This window comes from Palaemon carinicauda, chromosome 24 (genome assembly GCF_036898095.1).
Source record: "Palaemon carinicauda isolate YSFRI2023 chromosome 24, ASM3689809v2, whole genome shotgun sequence".
Lineage (NCBI taxonomy): Eukaryota > Metazoa > Arthropoda > Malacostraca > Decapoda > Palaemonidae > Palaemon > Palaemon carinicauda.
The window spans coordinates 65,238,422-65,251,530 of NC_090748.1; the positions used below are offsets into that span (position 1 = coordinate 65,238,422).

At 34.9% G+C, this 13,109-nt stretch overlaps 1 protein-coding gene across 5 annotated transcripts in view; it reads right to left on the reverse strand.

Annotated features, from left to right (window-relative positions):
- Nucleotides 1-804: 804 nt before the first annotated feature.
- LOC137618131 (putative inhibitor of apoptosis) overlaps nt 805-13,109 on the reverse strand; it is a 55,988-nt gene continuing 43,683 nt past the window's right edge. For all 5 annotated transcript variants that reach the window (XM_068348153.1, XM_068348151.1, XM_068348149.1 and 2 more), the window contains exons 2-6: nt 8,735-9,649; nt 8,375-8,548; nt 6,763-6,908; nt 5,653-6,568; nt 805-2,158 (exon numbers count right to left, since the gene is read on the reverse strand). In XM_068348153.1, the coding sequence (XP_068204254.1) occupies nt 1,965-2,158; nt 5,653-6,568; nt 6,763-6,908; nt 8,375-8,548; nt 8,735-9,425 (2,121 nt within the window). In that variant the 5' untranslated portion in view covers nt 9,426-9,649 and the 3' untranslated portion in view covers nt 805-1,964. The remainder of the gene's footprint in view (nt 2,159-5,652; nt 6,569-6,762; nt 6,909-8,374; nt 8,549-8,734; nt 9,650-13,109) is intronic.

Sequence of the window (13,109 nt, forward strand, 5' to 3'; positions counted from 1 at the left end):
TAACCCCATATAAATGAAAGGGTGCTATTATAGTATGCTATCTACCGTCGAATTTCTATTATAGTATGCTATCTACCGTCGAATTTCTACTATAGTATGGTATCTACCACAAAGTATGTTATCTACTGTCAATGTTATTCCTCCTGTTTGATGAGGATTATCAAACAGATTACTTACCACCAGTATGTTATCCTCATTGGACTTTAATTATAGTTTAATAATATCTATTGGCTGGACAACATGGGTGCATAATCATAAGCAGTTTGTAGGGAAACTTTTTTTTACTAATTATTCAAAGCTCATCATACAACAATGTTACAAGTTAATCAAATGAAAAATCAAATATTACAAAACTGAAAGAAAATAATCTATGAAAAATATTAAATCAAAAATTTATTCTACTACTGCTTGTAAACATATCTTACATCATTCAAATAAGCAGGAAATACATAGTCGCCTTTTCTCAGAACTTTCCAATCGAAACTACCACACTACACATTAAACCAATCAGTGACAGTATTAGGTGATTTCCCAGTTAATTGTAAAGTAGTGTTAATTGGAGTCTCCTGAACAAAATAATAAACCAATTCCAAAATTTCAGAAAGGGGTGGTAGATAGCATACTATAATAGCACCAATGAAAGTTTGTATTCGCGTAGGAATGAATATCCTAACAAAATACAAACCCGTCAAATTTCTTGATTTACTTAATTTTTTTGATTTCAGAACTGCAATGTAAAAACTGAAAAAAATGCTCAGGTGATACAGCCTCTAATTAAATAGCATAAGGAATAATAAAAGATAATTATCAAATATACCGATATATATTTATATATATACATCATCCTGGTGTACAAAGCGAATAACACTTTCTGACATGAAAGACTAGTGAACTAGTGATTAATAAAGTATTTAAAATAAAAACTTTAAAAATATAAAGCAAACATTAGTTAAAATAAAAAAAAAATAAAAAGTTTAGAAGTAGAACAAAACATGATTTTCACAGCCTTCAGAATTTATATTCTAAAAAATAATTATCCCTACTAATATATCTGAAAACCCTTCACTTTACTTATACTTATATTCAATTCTTTCCCCTTTACATGAGATGTCTACATTTCTAGTCTAATCTGATCACAAAAAATAAAATAGGAGCTACAGTTATCTTGTTTTACACAAATTATTTACACGCAAATAATTAAAGATACCGTATTTGTGAAATTAAGTTTGAAAAAAGTTTAGGAGTGTGTTCTTTAAATGTTTATGCAAATCCATACAAACATAGGAAACCATTTTTCTGTAATTTATCATAACTTTTTTGATTAATCAAATGACAATCTTGTTTTGTTGGTTTCGTACAACTGTTTTCACATGTGTATGTATGTATTTGCCCTTTTCTTTTCTTTTTCTCATTGCATGAGAAAAAAATGAACTTATCTTTAAAACTTGTTTTAAACTTTAGTGGTAAAAGTTTAACTTGTTAACTTCAGAGACCTTACTTCAACAAAATTGAAACAATTTATAGATTTTACAATTAAAACAGCACGAAAAGTAACAGGAAAAGAAATAATCTTAATTTAGAACACTAACAATTAATGCAAATGAATCAAAATTTTGGTTAACCACAACAGCTGCTGCCATGTCCACGGACTAAAGTGTTTATTCTGTAAGGCACAATTAAATAATAAAAGAAAAGGGCAAATACATACATACACATGTGAAAACTCCAGTCCAAAATTACTCTACCTTTTCCTTTCATCCGGTCCCAAGTCTCCAGATCAAAAGATTTTACAAGACACGTCTGAGGAACCTGCCTAAACCCTCCTCTTTTGCCCTCCTCTTTCGTCCGGGCTTGGGACCGGCATGAATGGGTAGACCTTCTCGGCAGAGTTACAAAAGAAAGAAGGCAGAATTTCCTCTTGTAGAAAGACATGAACAATTGTCTTTTGTGACAAGAGGAAAAATTCAGGAAAAAATAGGCTTAATGGTATATTTAATACCATCACGACAAATAGGGCACTGTTCCATAGTCACAGCACATTTGGAACAAGTGGCCATGTGAGTGCAGGGCAAAAACACAACATCCATCTCAGCATCCATGCAGATCTTGCAGATTCTGCTCTCACGAATTCTCTCCAACTCTTCGGCAATGTCCTTATCTATAAATAAAAAATAAAAAATAAAATGTTAATTCTTATTGATGATTGAGAAAAGCATGATTAAAACTATAATTTTAAACAGGCAGAAAACAAGGTAGTTTAACTTGCAAGTAGAAAAACTAGAATGGAAACCTATACTAAACTAAGTTTCAACTCCCTACAGTATTGTAATTCCAAACAAAAAGTTAAACTGCCATTGAAATACCCCGTAAAAGGTACAATTCCATACCTTACACTGGTAATCTTAAAATTTAGCGTCCTGAGAGGAACATTATAAAATTTATAAAAACAGTTTATCTGATTAAAGAGTTCATGTAAGTATTCTACACTGGTGAGAATAACCAGAAGGATTCATTCATCATAAGGGGAAAAACAGAGAAAAACAAGTTAAAATTAGATTGATAGCCAAAGTCAGAAACAGGAACAGAGGAAAACTTAGAAAATCATTATTAACACAAGGACCAGAATAACTTCAGACCATTTAGTAGATACCCCACGCATATCCATATGCTTTTCTTTGTAATGGTTGGAATACTGTTAAATCTCATTTTTATATTTTCATATATGACAAGACATAAATGAATAATGTTGAAAGTTGCATTACCCATCATATAAAAGGCATTATGCCTCTAATGTTATCAATATCAAATATTACAGTATCCACCTACTGAGCCCATTCCATAAGTGAACTACTGTAGTAGTATCAGTATATTTTTAACACCATGTCACTTTCATTTCAAAAAATAGGATGAACATAACCTAATTGAAATTGAATATACCAAAAATGTGTTAATTATAGCAAGTTACTTTATAAAATTCAACTTGCTAAATTTACTGGCAATATGTGATTACGTCATTGAATTGTGTCAAACATATCCCCTGAAGTGAGAGATTGACAACACTAAATATGAAAACGAAAAGGGCTATACAATACAAAACTTACTCCAAAGATTTTGACAGGTGCCATTAAAAACCATAAGTCTAAAATAGTTGGAAGATTGAATATGTATGAAATGTCTAACCTGCATTAAACAACATTATACAAATTTTTATTTTGTTACCCAATAACGTTGAACTTCAATTTCATAAACTGTAAAGTCTATCCAGTTGGTAATAGTGAGGGTCAGATGCAGTTTACTTATTTTAACATTTCCACTTGTGCATGGTGATGGAAGGATATTTGTTTGTATAGTTATCAGATATTTGCTGAATTACAGTTCATCATTAATGAAGTTTTAACTAAATTTGCATTTCTTTTTATTATTAAAACGCTATGCTAGTTATTGCTGCTATTTGCTCATAAAAGGCTTTTAAACTATTTTCTGAAAAGAAGTTTGCATAGGGAACTATTTTTTGCTGTTTATTATGGCACTGTCAAATTAGCTTGTGAGATTTTGATATAATAACTGTAATCTTGCCATTTTCTCCCTTAAAATATAATTATACATACGGAGACTATGGATAAGAAAAGATTTCTCCATGTTTTCATTCCACAGAACTAACACCACATTATTATTACAAAGCCAAAGAATTGCTTACACGTAAATACTTATTGTATTATCATAAAATTATGAAGTCTTTTAATCAAACAACCAATTCAAGCCCAACTCCCACAAGCAGCTGGACCTATTGGGTGTGCTTAACTTGTATGTTGATGGAGTGGTGAGAGAGGTGAATGCTCGAGTGCTTGGACGAGGATTAAAACTGGTAGACGAGAATGACCATGAATGGGAGGTAAATCAGTTGTTGTTTGCGGATGATACTGTTACTGGTTGCAGACACAGAAGAGAAGCTTGACTGACTAGTGACAGAATTTGGAAGGGTGTGAGAGAGAAGGAAGTTGAGAGTTAATGTGAGTAAGAGTATGGTTATGAGATGTACGAGAAGGGAAGGTGGTGCAAGGTTGAATGTCATGTTGAATGGAGAGTTACTTGAGGAGGTGGATCAGTTTAAGTAGTCGGGGTCTGTTGTTGCAGCAAATGGTGGAGTGGAAGCAGATGTACGTCAGAGTGAATGAAGGTTGCAAAGTGTTGGGGGCAGTTAAGGGAGTAGTAAAAAATAAGAGAGTTGGGCATGAATGTAAAGAGAGTTCTATATGAGAAAGTGATTGTACCAACTGTGATGTATGGATCGGAGTTGTGGGGAATGAAAGTGATGGAGAGACAGAAATTGAATGTGTTTGAGATGAAGTGTTTAAGGAGTATGGCTGGTGTATCTAGAGTAGATAGGGTTAGGAACAAAGTGGCGAGGGTGAGAACGGGTGTAAAAAATGAGTTAGCAGCTAGAGTGAATATGAATGTGTTGAGGTGGTTCGGCCATGTTGAGAGAATGGAAAATGGCTGTCTGCTAAAGAAGGTGATGAATGCAAGAGTTGATGGGAAAAGTACAAGAGGAAGGCCAAGGTTTGGGTGGATGGATGGAGTGAAGAAAGCTCTGGGTGATAGGAGGATAGATGTGAGAGGGGCAAGAGAGCATGCTAGAAATAGGAATGAATGGCAAGCGATTGTGACAGTTCCGGTAGGCCCTGCTGCTTCCTCCGGTGCCTTAGATGACCGCGGAGGTAGCAGCAGTAGGGGGATTCAGCATTATGAAGCTTCATCTTGGTGGATAACGGGGGAGGGTGGGCTGTGGCACCCTAGCAGTACCAGCTGAACTCTGTTGAGTCCCTTGTCAGGCTGGGAGGAACGTAGAGAGTAGAGGTCCCCTTTTTGGTTTGTTTCATTTGTTGATGTTGGCTAACCCTCAAAATTGGGGGAAGTGCCTTGGTATATGTATGTATGTAAAAGCTAAACTGGTTTCATAATTTCCAGTCTACAGTAGTTTTAAAAATAAACAATTGGGGAAGCTATAACTCTGTTTAGTTTTCCTCAATCTAATAATTATTTTGAATTGGATTAGGAGAGTTCTGCCGAGTGCAATTGGGGGAATAACTAACTGATGTTAGTTAAGGGCTTGGATTGCAAAACTGAATAAATATTGGGAACGGATTGTAGTTGAAGAGCACAGCTAAAGGCAGAAAGGACAGTGGAGACCTTCAAGTAATGCCTTGTGATGATAATCTCGAATATATTAAATATATACTTTAAATTTACTTATGCATCTCATACTTTCACATCTCCCCCAAAAGTTTTAAAGTACTTGGGAATGTCTCATTTTCCTAATTTGTGCAAAGTTGCAAAAGATTATGTTTTCATAAACATTGGTAGCATTGATACTATACCAGTAATTCATCTAATACAGTATTTGCCTTCAAGTTGCTAAAATGTCCAAGAGATTCACAGACAATAAAAGCATAATTCGATACTGACTTCATATTGACATGACATGACCCAATTAAATTCACAAAACTACTAAACCTGTAAGGATTGAGGACCAAAGGTGTGAAAAGAAAATTTGAAGTATTGTACTTGTACTTTCCCGTGTCCCTTTTTCTAAAAGTTCCATCCCAATGTCGCTCACCCAAAAAATTAAAACGAATCCCATAAGGTACTTACGTGACTGTTGGGATGTTGACAGAGATTCCTTCCCAACAGGTGTAGCATGCCTTTCAGAAGTCTCCTGTGATGTGTCTCCCTTTTCACTTTTTGCTTCAATTGATGATGGACCAGACCGTATAGGCTTCAACACTTCATCTGCTGCGTTGATTCTTTCATCTGCTTCCTGCATAGCTATTACAGTACCAGGTGAATTTTCTGGCTGTGAAACTGGACGCTGTGATGTAACCACATCCTGTGATTCCATTGGCTCAGAAGGCTCTTCGTCCACTTCCATTGATTCTACCCCAGTAGGAGCACCTGTTACTGTGCTACTGACAGATTGCTCTACTAACACAGATGATGTTGAAGTAGAGGGTGTGGGTACAACTGCAGACAATGGCTCAGAACTAGTAGTTACTGGTTGTACAGCAACTTCACTTGGTTGATCAACGACCGGAGATTCTGGCGGTGATAGAACTGCCGGTGTTGAAGTCACATCAAAGGACTGAGATGGTTCGTTAACAGTGCCGGCAGTACTTGAAGTCGCTTCACTAGAAACACCTTGAGATTCTTCATGTAATGTCTGTATCTTGTCACTTTGCCGTGATACTGCTTCATCTTCAACAGTGGTACTGCTGGCTCCTTGTAACTGCTGTCTAGTTTCATCTTCCATAACTTGCAATACAGCTTCAATACAAGGCTCCAACCCCAAAAATGGCATACCTGTCTGTTCCAATTTAGAACGAAGTGCCACCCTAATTTTATCCAAGCCAAAGCCCATGTCCTTAACTGCCTTGATAATATCAGATTCCATTAGAGGATCTAGATCAGATTCGGAAATTGGCTTGAATTTTCCACTTGAAACTGTAACTTTTTGGGGCTTGCTACCTTTGACAGCTGCAGAGCGTAAATAAGGTGGGTTTTCACGTCGAACCTGGAACAGTAGAGTCCACTATTGAGGAAAATTATGAACATAATACTAGCACATAGAATTACACAACTTGCACAAACTCAAGTTAGGAATATATTAATATTTAGGACTTGAAAACTTGTACAGTAAAATATACCCAGATAGTTCAGTAAAGTACAGGATTATCCATAAAAGATACAGATGCACCTAAGGATTACCTTATCAATGAATTCTTGGCCCTTAGAAAGTAGGACAAAATTGCAGTTTGGATACCATCTTGCATGCTCATCCCAAGGCTTATCATCGTTTTCCCAGTTGCGGAGCCCATTACCACAGTGGAAGCATCGGACATGGTCACTCAATCCTACAAAATCAAAAATAAACCTTAATTTTTTTGTAATATGAACTATAAAGGAAAATTTCTTTTGCTTATTGAATACAAATTTCTTATTTTGCTTACAGCCAACAAACACTTTATCCCTATAGTCTCCATTTTGGAAGCCTTGTATCATGATTGCACCAATCATTGACCAAGATCCCCCTCCTGCTAAAAGAAGCTCAAGTTTAAATGATTTTATCATCTTGATTAGGTGAAGTTAGTGATAATCCAAAATAAAATTCCTAACTGGAGAAGCCAACAGGAATGCAGACTGTGTTATTTCACATACTGTACTAACATAGCAGGAACTGTTCAGTCGAGCAATACTTAAAAATATGAAAATCAATATAAGGTCATGATAATCATAAAAATAGTGCTTTCCTGAAGACCTGTACCTAATGGAAATTCCAGCCAGTAGTACAAAGCCTGTCAGATACTACGTAAAATATTTTGTGACCAATATTGTAAACGAACCCTGACAATCAAGCAGAAAAGACAATTGGAGGACTTTAAATATACTAAGATGTATGAAATGGAATTTCATGAAGTTCTAGGAAGTTACAGTAGAAAAGTTAAGGAACTCTAGAATTAATTTATCATCTTGCAGAAAAATCACCATGCCCCAAAAATAAGTGCCTCCATGATAGGTTACCAAGTTGATCACTAGGAACTTCCCCAGAATGGTATCTGTTCTAAGAATGCTTTTACAAGTCAGTCACCAGGCTGATGACCATGCTCAAAAAATGAAACTGAAAGCTTAGGCTATGTTCGTACAATGAAGTATTGCCCAATGGGCTAACATTGTTACCACGCCACGATGGGGCAAGAATGAGTGGTGATGACATCAGAAGCATAATAGCCAAAGGCATAGAGCTGGCAACAAACAGTGCTACCAGATGTTGTTTAGCCACATGGTCTTTTTACTCCTTCACCAGACAAGTTGAAAACTCATGTCTTCCCACATATGGACTCAAAAGTCAGTCAGTTGTTCCAGTTCAGTGTACTCTATGTTAAATCTAGCAATGACTGGATTCTCATACTAGCCATTTAGACAATTTCATGACTCACTCTATTTCCTAGTGCTGATGAATGGAAGAACTTACTATTCTAGTTACCGTATACTTTTGTTGTTTGCTATGAAAAGTCAACATGCTTTACAGTACTGTACATATTACAGCATTTACACGAGCACACTATTCCCTAGCACATACCTCCAGCAGGAACAAAGGATTTCAATTGTGTAATTGCATTTTTAGACTTTTATAATTTGAAAAATAAATTGCACATGAATTTCAGGTAAGAATATATATATCACAAGACAAATTTAAAGTATAAAAATATATATGTATAAATACATCTCATTCCATGTTAAATTATTGTTAAAGAAATAAATTTCAGTCCTTAATATATCGTTGCATAACTATTTACTTCTGAACGTGAAAAATAATTACCACAATAGAAAAAGCCAGCTTCTGCCATTTCTTTTGGCTTCTGTTCCACTCTCTCTGGCCACTTTGAATAGCTCTTCAGTCTACTCTCAAAGGTGACATAATCTTTCCTTTTGGGACCGGAATACTGGCGCAGTCCAATTTCATCATAATTTATGTTGTTCCTTACAGGCCCCTCTGAAATAAAAAAAAAATTATTATTTACAATTTACCATACTACAACAGTGAAAACAACCAGTTTCCATTTTAATAAAATCACCATATGTATCAAAACTAAAGCCTTTAATGACAAAACAGAATTAGCAATATAATTTTCAAGTTAATGCATATAAAAGTTAGTTTCTGTAATGCAATAGTACTCACTGCATTCTGGATAAGATCCTGGCATGTGTCGTCCTGAATTTGACCCTGTAGTAGAAGGCACACTCTTGTCACGAGCATTTTCACATCGCGGTGGAGGCAGCGGACACTCTTCCCCATCTAATGGCAGCTTATCCAAAATTTCACTGTGCTTTAGGGGAACATTGCCAACAGGCTGTCCTCTTATGAAAGGACAGTGGGGAAAGTGGCGTGTGTGTTCACCCCTGGGTGTATCGCCAACTTCCCAAGCTCCAACTATCCCACGACAAAACACGCAAGCGCAGTGATCATTGGTTCTCAAGTAATAAAATCCATCAGCTGCCAGGTCTTCTGGTGAAAGCCAAGGAATAGGCCATTCTATAAAGGTTTCCAAGCGTTCCTTCTCATATCGAAGACTGTCATAAGAAAGAAACTTCTTGGAGCGAGCATTCAAACCAGGTTCAGTCCTCAAGATGAATCGACATTCTGGTCGCTTTTCTTTGTGGAGTTTTAAAATGTCATCAGATGGTTTGAGTTCGCTTGCATCTACCACTAAGAAGCAAGTGAAGCATTTTACTTTTGAACCATCTTGTGTGTAGTAGAATCCTGCTCTTGCAAGAGACGATTTCAATTCGTTTAGCGTATTCCTGCCATAGGTCTCGAGGCGAAAGGATTCCCTTGATAAGCTGTGGGAATCATGACTAATATCTCCCATGGCTGGTTCAATAACAAAACAATAATAGCTTTAAAGCTTAAAATCCCCTCAAATAATTTGCGCTTAAAGTTTTTATGTTCTACAGTATAAAATAAGCCTTTTAAAAAAACTTGCAGTTTTACACTGATTTTGACACCTATAGAAAAAAAAAAGGATGACTTTGCTGTACTATGCAGAATCCTCTATACTTCAAAGGACTACAATACAGTTACTGGTCATCATATCTGAAATGAAACAAAAAATAAAATTAAATGTTACATCTTGTTACTAATTACTCTAGACAAAATTTTATACATACAATTATTTTCATAAAAAAGCATATGGTGCTACCTCTAAAATTATGTATGATAAGTGGCAAGGATTTTTTATCATTTGGTTAACTGACAACTGATCTGTAAAATCATTCAATGACCAATTACAAACTACTTTGGCTTGCTCTGCATGGTCCAATTATTTTAACTAACTAGTTCCAGTTTTAAAATTTTACTAACAGACCCTGAGGGGCAATATACTTCCTTTACCCAATATTCCATAGACAGTTGACATTTATTTTTGGCAGTTTGTTTGTGAATTTGTCTCTTAGCACAGCTATATATAAATAATTTTAATAAATAAATTCCCTCCAAAACCAGCAATTGACAGTATTGAGTACATTAAATTATGACCATAAATACTGGAGGAATCAAAGCCATGGCAATGTTAATTTGCAAGCAGATGAGAACCACAGTGGAGAAAAAAAGTTAATTCATACTTTAATTTCTGGCCAAATAGAGGAGCCATACTTGTTTCCTACTCACTATCTTATGTTTCATCCATTTCTGACTATACTATGAATGGAGGGGTATACCACTAGTTCATGAGTTTTTCTACCAATCCCCAATATAAAAACAATTAGGCTATGGGGGATCCCAGAAGGCCACAAGGAAACCGGTAGAAATGTCCAGAAATGCATAAAAAACAAAATAACCAACTGGAAAAATTTTTTCTTTTATTGAATTACGTTTCGTGAATGGAGAAAGTTTCTTACAACTCCAATTATGTTATTTATCATTAATATGTGATGCACAATTTTTACATGCGGTATATATGATTTTACTTCTATTTCTTACAATTGTGACAAGTCGTTTATTGAGCCAGCGTAACCTTTACATTTTCTTTTTCTTCACTTGAAGATAGCTTATCAGCTAATTCCCCTATTTCCTTTCCTCATTGGACTACTTTGGCCTAGTAGCACTCAGCTTTTGAAACCAGAGTTGTAGCTTGGCTAATAATAATTTGTTATTGCTTCGGCCTAGACTCTTTTTCATTAGTTAATTGTGATATTTGCAACAACTTGTGGTGCAAAATTCTTCCTATGACTGGTCCAAAATCAGTTATACAAACTTTAGATGTAGATTTTTCATCTATGAATAACCTTTCCAACATGTTTCGTAATTACTTTTTATTAGGAAACGACAGAGAATTAAACCTTTTTACTCTTCTTAATTTCCCCATAGTTATACTTGCATACATTAATGAAACAGCTATATGGCATTATGCACTGTTATATTTACTAGATATTTATTGACAAATGCTCAAGTCTACCCTAGTTCATACGAGCACTTTAAAGAAAATGGATGTGTTTGCTTCATCATTACCCACTGACAGTCCGGTAAGCGCTGCCAGTATCTCCCACCCTCGGACTCTGAGTAGTTTCCTGTCATAAGTCGTTGCTCATGTAGCTATCACAAATGGGAGGCAACTCCACCCAAACGAGTAGCCTTGTCTCTCTTGGCCTTGAGAGTACCCATGATTACCATCACATCCCTCAGACGGCTTTTGCTTTGCAGGTGGCTCCAGTGTTGCCATATGTACGATATATATTGTACATGTACGATAATTTGACCCTTTTGTAAGACGTACGATACTATGTCTATTATGGTATGATTTTGTACGATAATTTCACTGCGTCTCTGGCACTACATATACATTCATCAATTATTTGCCTTTTACTGACTAAAGAAAAGAAAAAAAAAGTAAAAATCCAAAGGGACAAGGTCCACAGGTCTCTAATCTGTGGGAAGAGAGCGAGAGGGGGGGAGGGTTACTTAAGGCATTCCCGTAGGCAATATTTCTTTACCGATTACCATTCTTATTTGATACAAGAGTATTCAGTAAAGTAGATTTTTTCAAAACAAATCAAACTGGCTGAATACTTCAACAATAAATTCGGGTATTACAATAACTGAATGTATAAAAGACAAGAGAGATTGTAAAACATTTGATCCTACAATTTCTGACATGAGAGCTCATTTTAGAAATAGCTAAATTTTGTACAAAAATGTACTATATGATGCTTTTAAATTCTGTGCAGAAGATGCAATTTAAGTTGTAAAATTCTGTAAAGAAAGCATTTACTTTCCATTGATATATTAAGTATGGGTACATCTAAAGGAAAGTAAAATTTTTATTTTGTCTGTTTTGATGTAAAAGCATGAGTGTATCTGAAGGAAATGTTTATTTTAATTTTGTGCATTTTGATTTGAAGTAAGGTTAGGTTTATCTAAAGGAAATTGGTCATTTTATTATGTCACGGTATGTGAAAATAAAATAAAATAATATATATATATATATATATATATATATATATATATATATATATATATATATATATATATATATATATATATATACAATTTTGAAGCCCTTGTACGATAACTTTGGAGAAAGCTCATGGCAACACCGAGATGCTCGGTTTGCTCTAAAATGATACTCATCTCACTGCTCCTCTGTTATGGCAAGCAGTACATGGATGAGCAGCATTTGTCAATCATGTAAGTCACTATTTCAGAGGTATTTTTTTTACTTAAATAAGCAACAATAGCTACATACTAAATGGAAAGCCTTTAATAAATTGACAAAAATTAATTCAAACTAAATTTTAAAACAGATTGAACCTCACTTTAAAGATTTCTTGTTATGGTAGTCATGATGGAACTGAAAATGGGAGTGGGAAAAAAATGGCTGTTGCAAAATAACATCAGGGAATTTTCTTATATATAATAGTACTTCTTTGGTTAAAAAAGCCAGTAATGATTACGTCATACCAAACACCAATACATCTGTCAAAAATGTATGAAATCACTACATGCGCAGTAGCCCACTCTCATTCTCCCAAAAGTAAATATGAAATGGAGTTCACAGTTTAATCGACCAACATGCAAATTATATCCCAGCCACCATTAGCCAAGGAAAAAAAAAAAAAAAAAAAAAAAAAGCCAGCAATTATCCTATTCATATGGAGAAATATAGTTGTGCCAGAATTATTGCATTATAAAACCCCATATATTTGTCCAACCAATTATCTTTGTAAATTCATGGCAGCCTCCCCTATCAGAAGATATATTAGGGTATATCTCGCCAACTTTATTAGCCCCCAAAATGAATGTCATTTTCGCAGAAAATGGGATTTTTCCTACAGAAACTTTTTTTTCTTAATTAGAAAATGTTTGAAAGTAGATATTGAGATCAGGTAAAGTTGACATTGAATGCCTTCACAGTTTTATACTATAAAAAAGATTATGACAGGACCATTTCATGTTATTTTTTAATTGAAATGTTTTTATTACGTCTCCTGTAGTTTATTTAAAACATTATTGCTTTTCCTGGCAGGGTTATTTTTCCATGTTGGAGCCCTTGGGCTTA